Source organism: Capra hircus, chromosome 23, assembly GCF_001704415.2.
Source record: "Capra hircus breed San Clemente chromosome 23, ASM170441v1, whole genome shotgun sequence".
In the NCBI taxonomy this organism is placed as follows: domain Eukaryota; kingdom Metazoa; phylum Chordata; class Mammalia; order Artiodactyla; family Bovidae; genus Capra; species Capra hircus.
In genome coordinates, this window is record NC_030830.1 from 6,993,903 (window position 1) to 7,017,986 (window position 24,084).

Consider the following 24,084-nt stretch of genomic DNA (forward strand, 5'->3'; position numbering starts at 1 on the left):
GACAAGAGGTGAATCTCCATCTGTTCCGAACACACATCTACTCCCTTCCTTCGCCTCTCATTTTTCTTCTGTTTCTCAGGACTTAACTTCTCACGCTTCTTTTCCTCACCTTTCACCCCAGCTCACGTATGCCAAATTCCTCCCTGCCTGCATTTCTGCACCCCGTCTTGCCTCATCTTTCCCCAGGGCATGTCTGTTTCCTCCTTAGCATGTAGCACAATGCCTGGCCTATGGCAGGAGGGGCAGGGCAGAGTATGGTTCAGCTCCAGGCAGCTCCCCTGACAGTCGTTTCTCCAGGTATCCGAAGGAGCTAACAAATCTGTTTGTGAGGCTCGGTGGGCGTGTCCCGCATTGTTCACGGTAGAGTCCAAGTAGGTGTTTGTCTGTCGAATGAATTCATTCACTCTCACCTCTCCCTCCCTCTCCTTAACTTGGTGTAAGCCTGACTTACCAGCATCTTTCAGTTCTTGTGCCTCACAGGGAAGAGAAGACAGTGGCTGGCCAGGTCTCATCTCAATCCGTTGCTTTCTACGTCTCACCATTTGTCTGACTCTGACTTGCACTCGCGTCTGCATTCTTTTCTCTGCGCTTCTGTGACTGGATGCTCCCGTTAGGCACGTCTGCACCTGGCTCGTCTGTTGCTTTTCTTCCCCGCCCTGGTGCTCTCTCCAGTCCCATCACCCTTCCTGACAAGTTCATGATCCATGGTTAAACCACGCAACCTCCTGCTTTCTCTTTGAGATTTAAACCAACCGCCTCTGTTCCGTGTTAGCCCCATGAACGACATTTCCTGCCCTAAACCTCACTATGAAAAGGCACTGTTGCTATTCTGGGTTCTCTTGCTTGGGTTCCTTACCTCCAGTCCAGTAGTTCTCAAAGTGTGGAACCCTGAGCAGCAAAAGCAGCTTTGGCATCACACAAGAGTTAATTAGACACGCGTATTCTCAGTCCCACGCCAAACGTCCTGGGTCGGAGACTCTGGGAGTGAGGCCCTGGCATCTGTGTTTTAACTGCCCGCCAGGAAACTGTGAAGCCCATGAAAGTCTGAGAACCACTGCCTTAACTTGTCTGGTCTCCTCCTGCCTTCTCCCTTCCTCCTTTCCACACTTTATTGATTCTAGTAGGAAATGTCTTAATACCTGGAGGTAATTGTACCATTTTGAAAATTATTGTATGTGAAACCTCAAAATGATTTCCAGTACTCAATGAGCTTTTTCTCGATTGTAGTAACAAGAGACTGCAATGAAAGATCAGAAAGAGATATTCAGGAAGCCATTCCATTTACCCTTGCATCAAAAAGAGTAAAATACCTAAGAAACTGTGAAGATCTTGATAGGTGAAAGCAGAAATAGTCCGTAAGACTCATTTTGTTCAGGAGAGTTAAATTCTTCCTGGGAGGGAGAACAGTTTTTTCTAATGATGCTTATTTTAAAAATGCTAGTAATGTGCTGATAACAGGACTGGTAAATAGTAAAAAGGCATGGAGAGCCTAAACAGTCTTCAGAGATACAAGCTATTATGTATAAGATGTACAGACAACAGGGTCCTACTGTCTAATAGCACAGGGAACTATATTCAGTATTCTGTGCTAAAACCATAAAGGAAAAGAATATGAAAAAAGAATGTGTGTGTATATACCTGTGTATGTGTATATATACATACATGTGTGTATATATATCTGTGTATGTATATATACATGTGTGTATGTGTATATATACATATGTGTGTGTCCACGCATATATGTGTATATATGCACGTGTGTATATATATTATATATAATAACTGAATCACTTTACAGTAGAAATTAATACAACATTGTGAATCCACTATTCATCAATAAATTAGTCTTTAGATGAGTCAAACTTGAAGTTACTCAGCATTAGGAATCCCCAGCTAATTCCTCATAGCTTGATGATGAGTACATGGAGTTCATTACATCCATGCTTCCACTTTTGTGTACATTTGAAAACATCATAAGAATTTAAAAAATAACAGTTACTTTAACAGCGGCATCTTTTTAATCCCCGTATTATATGAATCCAAGTCAGATTTCATTTTTGTCATCATCTGTCTTAGTCATAAGTGATATCAATAATGTGTACTTATTGCATGGTCTTAATTTATTTCTACCAGATGTGTGCATATATATGTAGGTAAGTAGCTATGTCTGGAGAAGGAAATGGCAACCCACTCCAGTGTTCTTGCCTGGAGAATCCCAGGGATGGGGGAGCCTGGTGGGCTGCCCTCTGGGGTCGCACAGAGTCGGACACGACTGAAGTGACTTAGCAAGTAGCTATGTCGATAGATAAAACATGATTATCAATGTTAATATTGAAGAAATGGCCAAAACCCCAGAAATCTGTGTGGTCTGTACATTGCTGCTATGTAAATTGACAAACCCTATAGAAAAATGACTTAACGATATCCAGGTCTGTGGCAGTAGACATTAAAATATTAATACACGTAAATGTCTTTTTTGGACTCTCTTCTAAAGGGGGAGAATTCTAACTGCAGAGAAGATTTATACCAGAAGGTAATCGGCAGAGATTTCTGTTTTCATAATAGCATAAAACATTGGAAATCCCTTTGTGACCAATCACAGAGAGATTAAATATAATCATTAAGATGATAACTATGTGAATTATAATGCTTATAAAATTTAAAAAAACAAGACAAAATAAAATTTAATACATACAACTAAGTATGGAAAAAGAACTTTTCTGTTGGGGTAGAAATATGATTCATGTCGTATTTCTCCTTTTTTCTGATTTCATTTTTTAATGAGATGTGTATTTAGAAGTTGCAGCAGTGGAATTCACCAGACTGTTTCCTCTCCCAAATGATTTGGGCCTTTGTGATTTCGCAAAGGTACTTTTTAATCCATAGGGAGGTAAATTTTTTGTTGTATCTTTTCTTTCCCCTAATGTTGCATCTACAGTTCTTAGACATAAGTAGTCTAAGTAGCTAAAATATATAGTGATCATTCCATCACATCCTTTGCCCCAAAGAAGCAAAACATGGCAACAACCCTGAAACCCCTCCTCCTCTGGCTGTTTTAAGCCAGTACTTTTACTACACTGCTGCTGCCGCTTCAGTCGTGTCCGACTCTGTGCGACCCCATAGACGGCAGCCCACCAGGCTCCCCCGTCCCTGGGATTCTCCAGGCAAGAACACTGGAGTGGGTTGCCATTTCCTTCTCCAATGCATGAAAGTGAAAAGTGAACGTGAAGTCACTCAGTCGTGTCCGACTCTTCGCGACGCCATGGACTGCAACCTACCAGGCTCCTCCATCCATGGGATTTTCCAGGCAAGAGTACTGGAGTGGGTTGCCAGAATATCCAAAATCAGAATGGTTTCTCAGAGATGTAGTAAACCTGATGGCAATTCCATCATTATTCCACCAACTGGGAACCTGAAGCAGAGGCGCTTCCCATGTTGTCAAAGTAAAGGAGCCGGGAACTGCCTGCTACGGGATGGTGCTGCGTTAACGCTCACAACCACGGCTCTTCCCATCCTGGGTACTCTCAGTTCAGCTGAGTGTTTCCATAGCCTTGGCCTGGCAGTCTGCTCTTCTCTTAGGAATGAGACATCATAGCCATGTTGTTAATCACGATTATAGTGACTACTGCTTCCATTTGAGATATATAAAAAGGCCGCGTGAGGGGCTTTCCTGGCCATCTAGGGGCTAAGACTCTGCACTTCCACTGCACGGGGCATGGGTTCCATCCCTGGCGGGGGAACTAACATCGCACATGCTAAGCAGCATGACCAACAACAAAACAAAAACCAATTTTAAAAAAATTTTTTAAGGCCAAGTGAAAAGAAAGGAAAAATAAACCCACAGTCTTCAAAGATTAGTGCTTTAAATTATCTGCTTTAAATGACTTTTTGGTGTCCATTATATTTTTTTTTCTATGTGTATAAAATTTCAGGTCAAATATCATAAGTCCTTGAACCATATGCTACCTAAAGCCTGTCCGTTTATAAATTGCTCTGTTGAGCATGCGTTTCATCAGGCCAGTTCTAAATGAAGAGGAAAGGGGGTAGGTAGAAGAATCTTTTGCTGCCGTATCATCATTGTGTAGAAAATTAAAGCCTTGGGAGGAACACAGCAAAAGGAAAAGCTTATTTATCCATGATTAACCATGGAGTCATTTCACTGTTGTATTTCTTGAAGTAAATCATCTATCTTCTCGTTGTAAGGCAGGTAATTGCTTTGCTGGTTTCTGTGTTTCTGCCCAAACATAACTTAGAGCCTTTCATCTGGATATTTATTCATCTGGCTGGAACAGCTTTCAGTCCTCTTTAAAAATTAATTTGACTTTAATGTCTAGCTATCTAGGACTCCCCTGGGCTAGGAGGAAATCACACCCAGGGAGTTTTGATTTGACAAACGGCCGTTGTGTAGGAGCCTTTGATCCTCCACCATGGTGTTAACTGGCTGCTCCTTGTCTTGCTGAGCTTTGACAAGATCAAAGTGTGTACCCTGCCCGGCAGAATCACTGATGGGCACCAGGAGAATCCTGGCACCTCCCAGTGACTCTGCGCCGCTGCAGCCCTGTAGCTGGAGCTCAGAGACCCCTAAACATGTGTCTACTTGAGAGATTGGATATGGGCAGAGGTGCCGAGAAGACAGGGTGAGTCTTTCCTAGTGCCTTGACGTTCCAGGTCCCCATGCTTTTTGAGTGCTTGAAGCCTTTTACTCGCCAAAGTAGGAATTTCTGACCTCGTTTGCCATCTCTGAGTCCTGCTCAGTGTTTCCAGGTTTTCAAAAATTATGAAGAAAATTTGATTTTCATTTTTGTTTAAAGAACAAATATAAAACATGGTATATTATGATTTTTTAACACTTTTAAAATGTTAGAAATTTTGTAAATGTTTTTAAATTTTAAATTAAAGTATAGTTGATTAACAATATTGTGTAAGTTTCAGGTATACAGCACAGATATAAAGTGATACATATATGTGTGTGTGTGTATGTATACATATACTCTTTTTCAGATTCTTTTCTCTTATAGTTTACTGTAAAAATATAGTTGCCTGTGCTATACTGTAGGTTCTTGTTTGTTATTTACATATTTTACATATAGTAGAATGTATATGTTATTACTAACCTCCTAATGTATTCCTCTCTGCTCCCTTTTCCCATTGGTAATGATAAGTTTGCATTCTATGTCTGTGAGTCTCTGTTTTGTGAAAAAAAAAAAAAAAAAGTTCATTCATATCTTTTTCTTTTTAATTCCACATAAGCAATATCATCCTTGTCTTTCCCAGTCTGGCTTACTGAACTTAGTGTGATGATGTCTAGGTTTTGTCTAGGCTCATGTTGCTGTGTGTGGCGTTCCCGCATTCTTTTTTACAGCTGAGTAATATTCCATATGGGCTTCCCTGCTGGTTCAGACAGTAAAGAATCTGTCTGTAATGCAGGAGATCTGGGTTCGATCCCTGGGTTGGGAAGATCCCCTAGAGAAGGCAATGGTTACCCACTCCAGTATTCTGGCCTGGAAAATTCCATGGACAGAGGAGTCTGGCAGGCTACAGTTCATGGGGTTGCAAAGAGTCAGACACGACTGAGCGACTTTTCACTATCACAGTATTCCATATAGATGTATATACACATACATACATACATACATACATACACACACACACACGGCACATCTTTTTTATCCATTCATCTGTCAATGATTAGAAAGATGGAGAGAAAACAGGCACACTACTGAAGATCACTGGAAATAGTTTCCCTGGTGGTTAGATGCCTTAAAAGCAAAATAACGAGAGTAGACTTTATGTTCTGGTCTTGGTGAAGATTGTTCAAAAGCGTCTAGACTCGGGTAGCAGGCAATAAGTGTCACTCTTTCCTGCAAGGCAGGCGTATCTAACTCTGCGGTCTCTTTCTCCCTCCGACAGACGGGGAGCTCTCCATATCGAATGAAGATGACTCCCTGGAAAACGGGCAGTCCCTGAGCTCCAGCCAGCTGTCTCTGCCTGCCCTGTCCGAAATGGAGCCAGTCCCGATGCCCAGGGATCCCTGCTCGTACGAGGTGCTCCAGCCTGCCGACATCATGGATGGGACAGGTAATGCCCCCATAGACGTTGAATTGGTCCCCAGCATGCGGTGTGGTGGGCCTTCAGCCTGGATGGAGTTGGGCTTCTGTTCTGAAGCCCCCTGAACATAAGGATCTCCTGGAAATGAGGATGGAAGTGACCAGTTTAGTATTGGGTTGGTCATGAAAGTTCCTTTGGGTTTTTCCATAAAACGTTATAGAAAACTTGAACAGGCTTTTCGGCCAACCCAGTACATGCTGAGTATAAAAATATGGAGGAAATATCCATTTATTTTTCTACAATCTTTTAAAACACTTTAAAAACCTTAATCTCTTTAAAGAAGATAGGTCTTGTTTTGTAATATAGACGATTTAAAACATCATCGTTTTGTTTTCTAACATTCGTTTCTGCTGACGCTGAGCCACATGCTTCTGCAGGATGTCTGTCTAAGTCACCTGGTCACAAAGCTCTGGTATGCCTTTGAATCCTCATCCCAATATAACAGTTAACTGTTACATCACTTTAGGAAACTGTACCAATTTACCATATAAAATTGATGTATTAATTGTCTACAACTTAACCAGTTAAGTTGTATCATGCTGACAGATGATTTGTGATGCCATCTGATCGTCACTCCCTTTTTGGTCCAGATTCGCTAATATTCAGTCCCTCAGAAGGACTGCAGAGTGGTCCTCTTTAGCCAGATGGTGGCGCGCTCCTGACAGCCAGTAAGGAGAGGTCCTTGCTGTCAGGAGACCAGCCTCCGGGGAGGGACCTCTGGGATATCTGGAGTCTGGGGAAGGAGGCCACATCCTTCCTGTCTATCCCGTGTGCAAAAGTGTGCAACATGGAGCTCAGGCGGGAGGTGGAAGTGATGGCAGCTCACACTTTGGGACCCTGTGAGTCGCTGCTCCATCAGTGAGTCCAGCACTGGTAACACCAGTGTCCCTTGAGCCAGGGGAGAACCTGGTTCTCCTGCGGATGATGTGCAAGGCTTTGGTGCTGCCGGGGGCATTGCTGCCCGGATTAGGGAGGAAGGAGGAGGCAGGGGAGGATTCGTGTACAGGCTTTCTTACTGGAGCAGTGATGGTAGGGGGAAGTATGCATCTGAGTTGCATTTCCCTCCCAACCTCCCCCCCTCCCAGCTGGAGAGATTGTCCCAACTAAAGCAGTAGACTGAGCTTTCTCTCCAGCCTTCCTTGTGACATGGGATCAGACGGATTTGATTTGTCGTCCTGAGATCTGCCGCCCTTGGGAAGTCGTAGTCTCCTTCAGTCTTCGGCCAGGTCTCCAGTCTGATGAGAGGGCCTCTGCTGCTGCCCAGGACAGCTCTTAACTGGAGCTGGTCTGGGTCCTGCCCCCCTAACCCTCAGGGGAAGAGGAAGAGGCGGGCCTGGAGCAACAAGGAATGGGCAGAATCCAAACGAGAAAACCATGCTTCTGGTGAGGGTAGGAAAGAGGAGCAGAGAAAACAAAAAGAATGATCATTTGGAGCATCCTTCACCTTGTCCGGGTGTATAGGAGCCAGTGCCCCTGAAACTGCAGCGCGCCCCCTGAACACTGATGCGCAGCTTGGACGCCCCGAACCTGGAGGAGCAGCCACCCCAGGATGTGGGGGGTCGCCTGTCCAGTGTCAGCCCCTAGGCTGCCCTCAGACCCGGGAGCAAAGGGCAGACACACCCCAAGGAGGCTCAGAGGGGCTCCTGGTCCTTGCTCCCCTGCGCCTGCGCATCTGTTGCTTGTCGCCGTGGTCTGTGAGTCGGTGCTGGCGCGCCCCTGGAACGCGCGCCGTAAGCGCTCTGCTTGTCGCCCGCCTGCGCTGCGCCCCGCGGCTGCCGCCAGCCCCGCCTGCGCCGCATGTGTGTAATGTCCTCGTGTGTCATGTGGTTGTGCCCTCAGTGTCCGAAGAGAGTCCCTCTGCCAGTGAGTCTGGAGCCCTCCTGTCCCAAGATCCTTCAGCCAAACCAGTCCTGTTCCTGCCCCCCAAAAAACCTGCTGCTTCCCCCGGAGACCACGAGGACACCCCCGTGAAGCAGCTCTCTCTCCTCAAGCAGCCCCCCGCCCTGCCTCCCAAACCCACTGCCAGGATTGGCAACCACTTACCAGGTGAGTCAGCACGCCTTCTGGGGGCCCGCCACCCTGCCTTCCCTTCACGGGATCCTTTCTTGCTTTTTACCTGAGAGCCTTTGGCGAGGTCGCCCTGTGGGACACTTGGGTGTTTCTGTGTGTGTCTTGGTACACGCCATTGTGCCCTGGGTTTGTGTGTGTGTGTGTTTGGAGGCATGCAGTATACACCTGCCAGCCGCATGCTCAGAGCCTCCAGTCGTGTGCACCGGTAAGTATGCCCGTTGCATTGATGTCGCTAAGTCAAGAGTGTTTGCCGGTCTAGGTGGGTTAGATTCACTGTCCAAATCTTCGTAGAAATGGAGGAGCTCCCATTCTCTTCATCATGAGTTTGCTAAAGTGTTCAATTTTTGGTCTCTGAGTACTTCATCTGAAGCCCAGTGTATTTCTTCTTTTAAAATGTATACCTGTGCTGTTCTCTTTGGGAGGAAAAAAAAAAAAAGGCAAAGATAGTAATATGCAAAATATTGTGGAAAGAGGAATGTTGTCTTTAAATGACTGCTTTTTAATTGAAGTGTGGTTGATTTATGATACTGTTATAAATCGGGTGTATGGCAAAATGATTCAGTTGTATATATATTTTCAGATTATCAGTGGGATTAACAGATACAAACCTCTACAGAAAATAAATGAGCTTGATAAGCATCAAGGATTTACTGTATAGCACAGGGGACGGTGTTCAATATTTTGTAATAACCTGAAATGACTTTAAAATTCACTGTTCAATGTTAGTTAATAAATGCAGCTACAGTTATTAAATTGGGTGTTTAGTGGAATTGCACTTTGCTGTACATTAGCACATGAATTGGGTACCACTTTGTGATTTAAAGTTGTGGTATAATCAGAGATTCAAGATTTCAGAGGGATGTTTCTGCAACCTTGATAATAATCCCACTTGATGCTGATTGACTTCCTTTTTATAATATATTTGCTATTTTTATAAATAGTTTCTAATTGATCTCGATACATTTTTGTAAGGTGGAATGAGGGTGCAAGAATATCCATTTATTTTATCATTAAAAAACTGAGTTTCAAGAAAAGAAGTGACTTTCCAGGGCTGGTGGGAATTCTGCAGTAAAGCCAACATTAGACCCTGTTTCCTGATTCCTAAATCAATCACTGTTGTTTCCAGCGTCACAGGATGTCTCTCATATGATGCAGAGGCTTATTAGATTACAATTCAAATAGAAGTTTGTGTCAAGCTCCTCTATCAAAGTACATATCCATCCAAGTCAGTGTTTGTGGTTCAAAAGAGCAAGTTTCCAATTAAAGAAACCGTTCAACACAGTAGTAACACTTTAGTGTTCCCAAATTTAAAGGCAGAGAAAACCACAAAGGAAAAGAGCCTTCTTAAGCCTCCCTGTAAAGATAACCACTGTCTGTCATTTATCTAACAGAAAAAGTGAAATACAAGTTTACTTTTTGTTCGCCCTTACTGATGTCTAATGAACTGGTACTCATGTTACTAAAATATTCCACAAAGTGATTTTGTTAGCTACATGGTAGGGGATCCCAATTAAATGAGGGACCCGTTAAAGGGTTTCTATCTTCCTTATTATAAAAAACTCAATATCTCAACAATGTGCATATATTTTTGTAAGCATTTCTGAGTTTTTCCTCACTTATTCCTGGTATGAGAATTGCTCATTCTGATTCTAGAACTAAATTATGTACTTTTAAGGTCTATGTACATTTTAAGACTGAGATGCCAAATTTCCCTTAAGAAAGCTTCAATATTGAAAAAAAAAAAACCTCATATATAGTACATATTTATTCAGCACACCTAACTGTAGGCAGAATACTGTGCTAGGTATCAGAGCTAGGTATCAAAATATGACGGTTTAGTATACATGTATATGATATATATACAATTATGAATATATCCTCATTAAATTTCCAGAAGTAGAATGCCAGAATAACTACTGTTAGGTGTAATCCTTGCAGTTCAGCACAGTCTGATAAAAAGTCTCCTGGAGAGCCTGAAACTTGAGCCCACCCTGAAGGCATGAAGGACTTAGAGAGAATGAGGAAAGGCTCGCAGGGGGCCCTGCTTCGGGTCAGTGACAAGGAGGCAGAGCTGGGATGGAGGGGCCCTCTTGGGCTGTGCTGAGAGAGGGGGTTTACTAGGCCTATCTACCATGTGAGGATTTAGATTTTAGGCAGTTGCGAGCCTTTGGAGGTTTGTGAGCTGGGGAGTGAGTGATAGGGTGAAAACTAGACTTTAAAATACATTCCTGGGTCATTGTGTAAAATGAACCAGAAGAGAAGGTTGACAGCCGAACTGAGAAGCCAGTGAAGCCACCTGTATGCCTCATTCTCCAGAAGCACTAATTGAATTAAATCGAACAATTTGAGGCACGGAGACACTTTCAGAGGCGGCTCCATTTGTTGAAACAGAAGCTAAAATTATCAACTGATGGCAGTGGGAAGAGAGAGAACGGATGAGTAGAGAAGACCTTTTAAGAGAAGAATTAACAGGGACTTCCCTGGCAGTCCAGTGGTTGAGACTTTGCCTTCCAGGGCACAGGGTGTGAGTTCAATCTCTGGTCAGGGAACTAAGATCCCACATGCCTCTTGGCCAAAAAACCGAAACATGAAAACAGAAGTCATATTGTAACAAATTTAGTGAAGACTTTAAACACGGTCCACAGAAGAAGTCTTTACAAAAATATATATATATAAAAGAATTGACAGTATTTTTTTTTCAAAAAAAAAATATATATATAAAAGAATTGACAGTATTTTTTTTTCAAACAAACACTGCCCTATAATTATTTACCTAATTAAGAACTTCAGCCACAAGCCTGGCATTACCAGGACTCTCTTGCTCTGTTAGCCTTGTCTCTCTGGCTCCCCTTGTTCTTTCCCCAAGAGTGAATTTTACCCATTATCTATACATCTCACTTCCATAGAGCTTGGGCCAAATGGATAAAAAAAAATATGTGAAAGCTGATGATCTCTTACAGTATTGTACCTGGTAGCCACTTAAATACGATGATGAGATAGGCACAGATGTGTACGGGGGGCAAGGGTGGTGCTTCCCCTTCGGGATTAAACTTGACTGAACTTGCTTCATTTCTGTAAGTGAACCATCCATCACAGTGAATCTGCATCACCACGAAGCAGCCACATTAACCCTGTTCTGTTACTAATTACTCTAGAGACATCTGGGCCGTGTCAGAAGGAATTAATAAACTGAGAATTCTAGCAGAACTCTAAATTGAGACCTAGGAGTTTTAGCGTGTTCTCAGTATCTGTTGTTCTGTTGACATTTTTAAAAGGAAACAGACGGCAGTTTGAAAGACACCATGCGTGAATAATAGAAAGTGACAGTGGGTAATGGTCCGGTGGATGCTGGAGGAAGCATGAACCTGGGCGTGGACTACAGCTAGGTCCATGCAGGGAGAGATATGCAGAAACACCTCTGCTTTGGCATTTGCTTCCACTTAATCCAGAAAACCATAATTAACTTGGAGATTGCCTCATGCGTTTTCTCTGTTCTTCAGCCAGTAGACAGAAGCCCGCTCGCTCCCCCAAACTATCTTTCTTCTTCTCTTGTCCTCATCCAGCTTACCTCCAACATCAGTATGCACGCAACGGATGTAATATAAGATCAGGAGTTGCTGGGCATTAACTTCCTTTCCATTCTGGAAGGACAGTGCCCAGCAGAGCTCGTTGCGTAACCAATATGATCTGAGATGAATAATTTTCCCAATGTATCCTTCTTATAAGGATGGCTGACCCCAGAAGAAAAGGGGGGTAGAAGCAGAAAAATATTGTCTCCTACTTTTCTGAGGCTTTGGCAGTCACCTCTCCTGCCATCCTGGCTCCAGAAATCAAATGTTAAACGTTGCCTGAATAATCTATTCCTTCTGCATAAGGTACTTGTGATTAGGTACCCCACCGGAGCCACTGCAATGAAGGATAATCAGTTTACGTGATAGCTGAGTTTCACAGTCTGACAATCACACTTAGGTAATAATGGCAGGTGCCATTTTTGGAAAAATTTACAGTACTAGCATCTTTATTCTTTCTTTTTCATAGAGGAGGAAAAGGAAATTCAGAGAAGTTAAATAACTTAGTCATGGTGACATAGCTAGATAGACTCCATCCGTTTCGTCTTATTCTAGAATCCTCACTTGTCACCAGCAATTTACGCTATCTCCACTAAGATACCTATTCTTAAAATTTCTGACAATGGAATCATTAGTCTTCTTCGGGTTTTGTTTGTTTTGGTTGGCTTTTTTTGGCTCCTTGCTTTTTAATCTATTTAAGAAATTAGAAAATCTGCTTTTTTTTGTATAACTCAAAGACAAAAAAAAATCAGCCCTTTAAAAATAAATAACTTTTTAAAGGCAGTTGACTATAAAGAGAAAAAGTAGTCGAGTTGGGTTTCAAAGCACATACTAGAAAGAGACAGTCTGAGGATCAAGAATGGGGCAGGTCGCATGGAAAGCACGTGACCACCGTTGGAAACATACAATTCAGCAAAGAAAGGGAACTCTCGCGGATCCTCAAAAACAGGTGCTTCTGCCAGTGTGACTTTGTGGCACTGTCTTGAGAGCCTGAAACACAGGGAAACTTAACTGTATTACCAGAACTGGTTGGTTGCTAGTTTCAATGTTACGAAGTATTTGTAGCTGCAAATTTCCCTGCCAGACAGCATCCACGCCCTGTGGTATTTTTTCAGCCCCAGCAGGTGTCTAATGAGAATCCTCTCTCCAGAGCTTGTCAAGGTGAAACCAGTATTTCTATTTAGAGCCTGTCTCTCTCGTTTTGAGGAGAGTGTCCACAGTGGGTTGTTCTACAATCAAATTCTGATCTGTCAGTTCACAGGGTGTCTCTGTTGCTGTCTGATCCTCTGGCCCCATTTCTGCCCCAGAATATCCCATCCCACCCTCCTTGTTCTCCCCTTTCAGCTTCCTCTCCAACTCTCCTAAATCCCCCAGCTCCTTTCATCTCTGTCCCTGCCTGCCTTCCTGGCTTTCTACTCAGAAAGTGCAAGAAAACGGATGATTAGAGCATTGGGACCCTGGACCTCAACTGTGCTTTTAAACAGAAAAAAAATGGATAGTAACTCAGAAACCTCCTGAAGAAGTTTAGGGGTCACAGTCTCTGGATAGCTGATACTTTGAAGAACTAGGAAATTTACCTGAGTTTAATCTTTATACCCATTTCTCCCTAGTATTCTGGTCCTGGTTGTCTTTTCTCAAAATACAGAAATTCTTTTCTTAGTGAAGCTAAGGACTGTCTGTTGATGAAACATGTTTAAAAGGATGCTTTCTGCTCTGACCTCTGATGAAGGCAGAGATTGCAGCAGAGTACCTCTCGTTTTTTGGTAGTGCTGTTAGGGTGCAGATTTAATTCACTCGGCGCTTTTCTTTTTGTGGTGAAAACATGTAAAATTTACCACCTTAACCATTTTAAAATGTATAGTCAGTAATGTTATGTATAATCACATTGCACAGTGGATTTCCAGGACTTCTTCATCTTGCAAAACTGAAATTCTGCCTATTAAACAGTCTCCCCTTTATCTCTCCTTAACCCTGGTAACCACCTTTTTACTCCTTGTTTCTGTGAATTTCACTACAGTTAGTTGCTCAGTCCGATACTTTGAAACCCCATGGACTGTAGCCTGCTAGGCGCTTCTGTCCATGGGATTCTCCAGGCAAGAATACTGGAGTGCGTTGCTATCTCCTTCTCCAGGGGATCTTCCTCACCCAGGGGAAGCCCAATTTGTCTTTCTGAGCTACCAGGGAAGCCCAATTTGTCTTTCTGTGGCTGGTCTTTTTCATTTAGTGTTGTTATCCTCAAGGTTCATCCACATTGTGGCTCATGTGGATTTCTGTCCTTTGTTAAGTCTGAATGGCGCTTATACTTTGTGTGTGTTTTGCACTATGAGCAAAGTACTCGTCCAACCCTGACACAGTTTACAAGAAGTGTTCTGTTACCAGCTCTCAGAGTGGTAGATGGTTGTAAGCTACAGAAAATGTTTAATCTGAAGATGCATAAACATGGTTCTAAAGAAATTCAAATAGTAAGAGATCAAATCCTTTTGAAAGAGTCAGGAAAAGCATGGTAGAAAAGGATGTATTTGAGACAGGCCTTAGAGATGAACAAGACAAGTAGGGATCGGAGGGGAGGTTGCCAGGAGGTAGGAAGCAGGGTTCAGAGAGGCTCATGCAGGCGAGGCATAGGATGTTCACAACATGGCAAATGGCTCAGCTTGGCAGGAAAGTGCAATTCTGCTAGGGAAATCAAGAAAGATCAGGCCAGCAGTGGGTTGAAAGGAAACTGGAGAACCTTGAAAGCTGTGGTGAGGGATGTAACTTTTTGGAGGAGGAAGTGGACCTCTTTTGAGGACCATTAGCTGCAATTGCTTGACTTCATCCAAACCTGTCCCCTTGACGTTGCTTGGATAAAATGGATGCTGCTGCTGTTGGGTGGATTTACAACTGCATGGATGAATGTGACTGAGGCTCCCTGAAAATGAAGAGGGCACCTAGTTGCTGCCCTTGGCTCTTCCTCTTGGACATTGTTCAAATGTCCCAGCGGCAGGTTTCCCTTCAGAGTGGGGATTTGGTCTGCTGTGTTCCCTGAGGGTCCTTGGCCGTTGCCCCTCAGCAGCAGGACAGCAGGCTGCGAGAGGCAAAGCGCCCCACTGCAGCGGTGATGAAGGAGGAGCTCGATGATCGTTTGCCCAAGAGTTCATAGCAGGCTATTTGCTTCTTTAGGAGAATCTGTGCACATTGTTCCCCATCTCTGAGTGCTGCTGAAAATGAGATCTAATTCTCATGGGTTCTGTAGTATTTAAAGGAAATGTGATAGCCTAGGTAGAAAGGCCACTCCTCATGAGAGCAGCAATTAAACATCAGAGTCATCCGTTGGGCAAACCTGCAGTCCGGCCTTAGGTGTCAGCAAGTACGCTGGGAATCTCATGGGGGAGTGGGGATGCTCTGCAGATGGTTAGACCAGCCACCGCCATCACTATAAATGCAAGAAATCTGAGCATGTCCTCCAACAGTGAATAAATATCGTGCAGCAGATGGATGGAGAGTTAGAGATGAACTGTGGCCATCCCCTTCTCTCCTTCTTAAAACATGGATCTAGCTTGAACCTCTTAGTTCAACCATGAATATACTACCTCTTTCTTTGTGTGTTTCAAGCAGTGTTTATTTTTTCCTTTATTAAAAATTTTTCTATAATGGAAACTTCCAAACATATACATAGGTAAAGAGATTATTATGGTTAACCTCTGTGTACCCCTTGGTTAGACCAGTCTTGTTTCATCTTTAACCCTCTGACAGTCTTCTCCCATGGGATTATTTTGAATCAAACCCCAGATATCTTCCATCCACAAATACATATGTTTTAATGGGAGTATAATTGATTCACAGTGTTATGTTAGTATCTGATGTGTAGTATGTAGTCAGTTGCTTAGTCATGTCCAACTCTTTGAGATCCCATGGACTGTGGTCCACCAGGCTCCTCTGTACATGGGATTTCCTAGGCAAGAATGCTGGAGTGGGTTGCTATTCCTTTCTCCAGGGGATCTTCCTGCCCCGAGGATGGAACCTGTGTCTCCTGCATTGCAAGCGGATTCTTTCCCATCTGAACTGTCAGGGACTGGGGTTACTTTCTGCTGTACTACCTCTTAATAGGGAGATAGTCTATGTAGTTTTTTGTTGTCTGGGATCTAAATTTATTGCCTTTGAACCTCACAGAGAGAGCCCCTGGTTCCAGGGTTCTGAGACCAGACCCGAATGTGTATGTTTCATTTCAGGACTTTGTGATTTTGATTTGACTCCCTCCTAGCCTCTGCCTGGATGGTCACAAACAGCAGTCCTCCCTGGCGGGCACAGCCAACGCGGGCTCCTTTCTGCTGCCCACCTCCGGACCCTCTCACCTTCCTTTACACCTGTCATGTGGAAAGCTCGGGTTCAACCACCCAGATAGCAATTTCCTGGCCCCCTCGTTGCCTGGTCTCCCTGGGAGCAATAGCACAAGTCAGCATTGGTGCAAAAATAGACCAGAGGATGTGTTTTTATCCATAACTTAAAAATCATTTCTTAACAGAATACTGATCTTAGGAACAAATGTGTGTTCTCATGATTATAGAGACATCTGCAGTTCTGATTCTGAGAGCACTTTCCTGACATGTAATTTGACTTTTACAAGATCGATTTTATAGTTGCAGGAGAGCTGATGTGCCCAAGTGACCCAGTTGGCTGGTGAACAGCCCCTCCACTGCCCAGTGTCACCAGCATCTCAACGAGACCACCTGGGGAGATGACAGGAAGGGTCCACTTAAAAACAAAATTGTATCTTTGCAAAGTGGCTCTGAAACAAAGTCGGGGGCTGGGGGTGCCTATGTGATAATGGCCCTTCTTTAAGGATTTGGGCAGGCTCTGGACTTGGTCCTCACCACGTCAGGTGTGCACTGTGATCTCCATATACTAGGCTAGTTCAGGAGACCTAGGCAGGCCGATGACATTGAAACCTAATCACTTGTTTCTCTTCTGTCCCTCTCACCATGAGGGGTCAGTCAGCACATTTTTGCCTTTCCAGGCATTTGACCAAAAAAGGCCCAGACTACCTTACAATCCCTAAGGTGGCCCAAAGGGGTGAGTGGAGCCATTCTTGCAGCCCAGGGAACCTGATTCAGTAGTTTGTGATGTTGTTCAGTTGCTCAGTCGCGTCTGACCATTTGCAGCCCCATGGACTGCAGCACGCCAGGCCTGCCTGTCCCTCACTATCTCCTGGTGTTTGCTCAAACTCATGTTCATTAAGTCGTTAACTATGTCATCCAACCGTCTCATCCTCTGTCGCCCCCTTCTCCTCCTCCCTTCAATCTTTCCCAGCATCAGGGTCTTTTCTAATGAGCCAGTTCTTCACATCAGGTAGCCAAAGTATTGGAGCTTCAGCATCAGTCCTTCCAATGAATATTCAGGACTGATTTCCTTTAGAATTGACTGGTTGGATCTCCTTGCAGTCCAAGGGACTCTCAAGACTCTTCTCCAGCACCACAATTCGAAAGCATCAATTCTTTGGTGCTCTGCCTTCCAGTTTGTGATAATGGATTCTGAACTCTTCTTATAAACTTAAGTATGCCTCTTATAAACTCTTCATGTTTTTGAATGGATGCCTGTATTCACGAAAGGAGGTCGGAGATTCTGACTCACTGGAACCAGGTGGCAGATGACTGAGAAATTCTTACATCACTTTTGTTCATTAGGATGCTAAGTGCTACTATCATTGATGACACTGTCTGATACAGAAGCAGTTACAAATGCCTCTGTAGGTGCTACAGCTGGTGCTAACTGAAAAGGTGAGGAGAGAGGCTCAGGGTGTATCCACTTAGCTCAGACTCGTTCTGTGCATAGACTCCAGTGCTCTGTCTCCAGGCTCCACTACAGAAGTCATCTGGGGTTTTCATTTTCTTGTCTGAAGTCATAAGCCAGAGCTGTGTCAGGTTTGGAAATACAGTCCTCTTGGGTTTTATAGCTCTGTGACATAGCTGGGGTTTATTTTTCTTGTTCTCTGGAACTGGTTTTTGCTCTTTCCACTCCATCAGCAGAGACAGATTTATGAATATACTGCGTCTCGATCAGTCTGGCTGCAGAAGACCCATCCATTTCTAAGTCAGCAAGCAGAGAGCTTTGCCTGTACCCCATTTATCGTTACCAGTGCAGGAGATCTTGTGTGTCCTCCCATCACCCGTGAATATCATGCATGAGGGAGATGCAGAGTGTCGTGTTCAGGGAGATGCTGTCAAGGTAACGGAGGCATTTTTAACCCCTGAATTTTTAGATATAAAAATGCCTGGGTCCCCAGAAGCATAGATGTATTTCGTAGCTAATTAATAGCAGAGCACTTCCCTGGTGGCTCAGGTGGTAAAGAATCCGCCTGCAGTGCAGGAGACCAGGGTTCAATCCCTGGGTCGGGAAGATCCCCTGGAGGAGGGCATGGCAACCCACTCCAGTATTCTTGTCTGGAGAATTCCATGGACAGTGGAACCTGGCGGGCTACAGTCTATGGGGTCGAAAAGAGTCGGATATGACTGAGCAACGACCCCCACACACGCACAGTTAATAGCAGAGCATCTAGGTTTTCTAACTCCTGGTTCTGCATCCTGTCCACGGGGTCTCAGTACTAACGCAGGGCTGTGCGCATTGGAATGGCATGCTGGAAGCTGGAGGACCTTGCCATTTTCCCTTCCCATAGGGCCATGTTAGACTTGGCAAACTTCTAGGATGGTGCCTTGGAAGCCTCTGTGCTCCCTGACTTACTGTCACCAGGTTTTTTCGCCCACTTACTCACAGTGGGTGTCCGGGAAGTCACTTATAATGGTGATGGACAGGGAAGCCTGGCGTGCTGCAGTCCATGGAGTCTCAGAGTCGGACACGACTGAGCGACTGAACTGAACTACCTATAAGGAAACACCACGCACTCTGTTGCTTTCTCAGCTTCTATCTTCTGCCTCCCAGGCTGGGAAGGATCAGGCCAGAATCCTATTCACGACAGGATTCAGATGTATGTCATGCTTTGCAGTTTACAAAGCATGTCCACATTATCTTGTGTGACCCTCACAACAACCCATGGGAGAATCCTAGTATATATTATTTTTTTCAGAATGAATTAAGACAACATTTGTTACCTATCATGGCAACCCACTCCAGTATCCTTGCCTGGAAAATTCCATGGACAGAGGAACCTGACGGGCTTCAGTCCATGGGGTTGCAGAGTCAGACATGACTAAGCAAGCAAGCAGATATTACCTATCAAGGACTATACTGGGTGTATTTTATACTCAAGCCCTCTGCTAACTTGTTTGGGGGTTTTGTAAAATTCTTAAGTGTCCTTTGGAGGAACTGATTACACAGAGCTGCCCCTTCTTCTGGGATGACTCAACCCTCTCATCCCGTCACACGGAGATGGCGTAGACGTGAATCTATTTACTTCTCATAATGGACCTAGAGGGTAGACAGTACTCCCATTCTATGGGTGGGAAAACTGAGGCTCAGGGGATGTCTTAGCAGAGCAGCAGGGCTTCTTGGTCACGCTCTGTGACCCTGAATCCTAAAAAGCATGGGATGATGAGGGAATTCAAGCTGGTGGCATTACAGTTACCTCTGGAGGGACACACTCTTAGTGGACTTGAACCTCAGCCTGGCTTCTAATCCCATGCCTATTAGAAAGTGCCAGCCAAGAGGCTATTTTCCCATTACAGTGGCAAAATTGTTGGCATTGCACATATCCTGAAAAAAAGTCTCTTTGAAGATCCTTGGGTTTCCATACGCAGGAGAGCACGTCCCCCCTTTCTGCTGGTGAGCCTCAGGCTGACAGCGGGGTGGCACATGCCCCCAGCACCTGAGTCCCAGCGTGCTTCGAGCAGGAAGGGAGAGCCAGCAGTTGAGTGCCACTCACACAGTGCGCTGAGTGACACTCACCTGCCGGTTCTTCAGCTGGTGCGTTTCATCTCAGGGCCCCATCCCGAGGGCCACAGGCCCAGGTGGGCACTCATGGTGTTCTAGGTTTCTCCTGATGCCCCTGACCTCACATCTGCCTCTCACCTTCCTTCCGCCGCAGATCCTGGTGCCCCCGTGAAATTGCCTTGCTTGCCAGTGAAGCTGTCGCCTCCGCTACCTCCAAAGAAAGTCATGATCTGTATGCCTGTGGGGGGGCCGGAGCTCTCCCTGGCATCCTACGCTGCCCAGAAGAGCGGCCCGCAGGGCGGGGCCCAGCACCACCACACCGTCCTGCCCTCCCAGATCCAGCATCAGCTGCAGTATGGCAGCCTGGGCCAGCACCTGCCCTCCACCACCGGCTCTCTGCCCCTGCACCCCTCAGGCTGCAGGATGATCGAGGAGCTGAACAAAACGCTGGCCATGACCATGCAGAGGCTGGAAAGGTGAGGGGGGTGGGTGGGGGGACCGGAGCGGGGGATGGGAAGGGGGAAAGGGGGGGGCGGGGGGGCAGGTGGAAGGGTGGGAGGGGGGGCTTGTCTGGGGTGGCCGAGTGGGATTGCAGCATCTGACCACAGCCAGAGGGTAGGAAGACCAGCTCAAGGACTGGCACTCCTGCCAGCATGGGGCAGGAGGTCAGGGGGAGGGCAAGGGGCAGGGGGGGCAGGAGGGGGCAGCTGGGGGTGGGGGGGTGGGGGCACCTGACCACAGCCAAGGGGCAGGAAGACCAGCTCAAGGGCTGGCACTCCTGCCAGCATGGGGCAGGAGGTCAGGGGCAGGGCAGCTTGAAAGTGAAATCAGACCAAAATCTGAATGTCAAGAGAAGTTTGGAGAAAAAAACCATTCTGCCAGTTGCCAGACTAGAACAATCACAGTTATCAAGAGGTAGTGTGTGTATATGTGTGTGTGTGTGTATGTGGATGAGTGGATAGGTGAATAGATGCACGCATGGATGGATGGATAGTACGTATTGTCCTTCTGTAGGCATTAACATGTTTTGGAAATGTATACACATCATTATTAATGTGGTAACCCCAAGGTCGGGGAGATGGGAGAAAATCTTTTGTATTTCGTCTCTTTCTGTACTGCCTAATTTTTTATTTTTTGTATATTACTTTTATGATGTGAAAAGCAGTGCAGATGTAGAATAAGAAAAGATGATCACGGCTAGAGCAGTGCTAGAAAAGCAAAGAAAGGGGAAGAGCTGCGCCTTGTTCTCACTGATAGAGGAAGCGGCGGATGAAGTCTGATTATCCGAGCTTGAGCCTTGAATCAGTACCTACAACTGCCAAAGTCTCCTCTTTCATCAGATTCTGCCTCCGGGGGGAATCCAAGGACAGGCCTGTAGAAGCGGCCCTAACCCCCCTCCACCCAGGGAGAGCTCTCGTGTTGGTTCTGAATTGCTCGTGTGTGTGTTCAAATACTATTTTGCTTGTGCGCAAGAGGTGGCCGTTCCCCAGTGTGATTCCAAGGCGTGTTGCTTGACTTTGTTCTGTGGCGTGACCAGAAGGAAGTGTTGCGGTCTCGCATGAGGCTGTGCCTGGGCTGGGGTCCTGGGTGCCTGCCCCAGGCTAGTCACCTGGGTCCTGCAGACGGGCTGCAACTGAGCCTCAGCCTCGAGAGCTTGGTCGGTTCCCAGGCAGAGAGCTGGGGGCGAGATGGACACCGTTGGGAGCTTTCTGTTGTAGTTGCCCTGGTACCTCGGACGGTAAAGAATCCGCCTGCAGTGCAGGAGAGCCCCGTTCAGTCCCTGGGTCAGGAAGATCCCCAGGGGATGGGAATGGCAACCCACTCGGTATTCTTGCCTGGAGAATTCCCTGGACAGAGGAGCCTGGGGAGCCACAGTCCATGGGGTCTCAAAGCGTCGGACACAACTGAGCGACTTTCACTTCTCAGATTTCCCTGCCTCTCAGTGGCTTTTTCCCTCCCTCTGTCTCAGCCAAGTAGTCTACATTTGGGATATTAATGACTCCCAGGGAAGTTGTTATCACTGAGAATTCTGACTTGATTGGTTCACATTAATATCACCCCTCACTAGGGAAAAAAAAATTATATTTGGCCCATTGCCAGCATTTTCAACTACTGTTCTTTTTTTTTTCTTCTTTAATGAATGAGTCTCATATTTTTAAAGTCTTTACTTATTTATTTGGCTGCACCGGGTCTTAGTTGCAGCCTGCAGGATCTTTAGTTGCGACAAGTGGAATCTACCTCCCTGACCAAAGTTCGAACCTGGGCCCCCTGCATTGGGAGTGTGGAGTCTTATCCACTGGACCCCCAGGGAAGTCCCCCAACTACTGCTATTGTTGTTAATGAGGACAATAGTAATGTAAAATTTGGATGGCATTTTTTAGTCATTTATTTTACATACTTTATTATCATCTTAACCCTCACACCACTTAGGGAGACTTAGTCAGCAAAGAACCTAAGGAAGACTGGGTTCCCTCATACCAGCTACTCAAAAGAGTAGTCACAAACTCAGTGCCCATCTGCAGAAATTGTACAGAAATTGAGACCAAACTTGTAGATAGTTTCATAGCAATTTGGCAACTGCTTTCATAAAGAAGACTAGTGATCCAGGGGGTACAGGTTAGATTCCTGGTCAGGGAGTTAAGATCTCACATGCCTTGGGGTCAAAAACTGAAACATATAAAACAGAACCACTATTGTAACAAATTCAATAAAGACTTTTAAAATGGCCCACATCAAAAAATTAAAAAAAAACAGACCATTAGCAGTGAATGCAGTTTCCTCATATCTCCTGTAACCCTGAGAACATTTTTGCATCTCTTCCAGAAAGATCTGACCGTCTGAAAAAGATGGTCACCCAGCATACTAGTAGGGTGTCACTAGGTACATTTCCACTTAAAGCATGCCATTTAAAAAGTCTCCATTGAAAGTACTAACCAATAAGTTACAAGATATTCCTGATTTCCCTGTGTCTTTGTAGAATATTCCAGTCGCATGTAGGCCAATGAATAGGTCTGTTGGACCTACACCAGATCAAGTTCTTTATTGAAATGAATCAGAGAGCAAGTGGGGAAGGGGGGAGATATTGGGATTTTGCAGGTGGATGAGATCAGAAGAAGGACGGATTCCAGCATAACTCACCCCATTGTCCAGAAGGTCTGATTACTGCAGATTTCTTTCTTCTTATAATTCCCTTGTCCCAGTCTTATTTCTCATCTTCCTTTCCTATGAGAGACTTTTAAATCTTTGAAGATAGATAATATTCCCTTTATCCAGTGGTTTGTCCCTTTCAGGCTAATAATTTCATTGATCATGTATTGAGATGGTTTCTAGACCCTTTTCTGTCTTATTCTTGTTCTCCGAAAATTACTCTGAATCTGTTTTGATTTGAGTGAAGATTCTTACCCGTTACCCTAACCTGTGCCTGATGACACTAAAGTCACTTTAGTTAGTTACAGTGCTTGGTGGCTCTTCAGTCACTAAGTCGTGTCCAGCTCTTCGTGACCCCACGGACTGAGCATGCCAGGCTTCCTCGTTCTCCACTATCTCCCAGAGTTTGCCCAAACACATATCCACTGAGTCAGTGATGGCGTCTAATCGTCTCACCCTCTGTCGCCTCTTTCTCCTCCTGCCCTCAGTCTTTCCTACGGTCTTTTCCAATGATTCGCTCATTGGCATCAGGTGGCCAAAGTATTGGAGCTTCAGCTTCGGCATCAGTCCTTCCAACGAATAGTTAGGGTTGATTTCCTTTAGGATTGACTAGTTTGATCTCCTTTCAGTCTAAGGGACTCTCAAGAGTCTTGTTCAACACCACAGTTCAAAAGTATCCGTTCTTTAGCACTCAGCTTTCTTTATGGGCCAGCTCTCACATCCATACATGACTACTGGAAAAACCAGAGCTTTGACTAGATGGATCTTTGTAAGCAAAGTGATGTGGTGCTGGCTCAGTAGATTTGGGGGAGGGAACTGGAGACCATCTTCTGTGTTTATCAAAGTCACTGGGCGGCTTGGCCAGGCTGGAGGCAGTTCCTGCATCACGACTAAGTACATGGGCTCCAGAATCTAAATGCCAGGGTTTCAGTCTCAGAGATCACACTTCTTTTTGCCTTTGATTCCTCATCTTTAGAACAGGGTTAATAATAATACCACCAACCTCGATAGGGTTGTTCCTGAGGAACAAATGACGATCGGTCCACATCAGTCATCTTATTACATAGTATACAGTAAATGTCTGTAAATAAATGATAGTGAAAGTTAAGCAAAATTCTGCTAAGCTGCTACTGCTAAGTCACTTCAGTTGTGTCTGACTCTGTGCGACCCCGGCAGCCCACCAGGCTCCCCCATTCCCTGGCATTCTCCAGGCAAGAACACTGGAGTGGGTTACCATTTCCTTCAATGCATGGAAGTGAAAAGTGAAAGTGAAGTCACTCAGTCGTGTCCGACCTTCAGCGACCCCATGGACTGCAGCCTTCCAGGCTCC

General features: G+C 45.1%; 1 protein-coding gene across 9 annotated transcripts in view; it reads left to right on the forward strand.

The window, feature by feature from the left end:
* PHACTR1 (phosphatase and actin regulator 1) overlaps positions 1-24,084 on the forward strand; it is a 517,471-nt gene that overhangs the window by 437,873 nt on the left and 55,514 nt on the right. For 7 of the 9 annotated variants that reach the window (XM_018039147.1, XM_018039149.1, XM_018039148.1 and 4 more), the window contains 3 exons: positions 5,911-6,078; positions 7,948-8,154; positions 19,762-20,083. In XM_018039147.1, the coding sequence (XP_017894636.1) occupies positions 5,911-6,078; positions 7,948-8,154; positions 19,762-20,083 (697 nt within the window). The remainder of the gene's footprint in view (positions 1-5,910; positions 6,079-7,947; positions 8,155-19,761; positions 20,084-24,084) is intronic. The other 2 variants (XM_018039150.1, XM_013974149.2) reach the window with 1 other exon arrangement.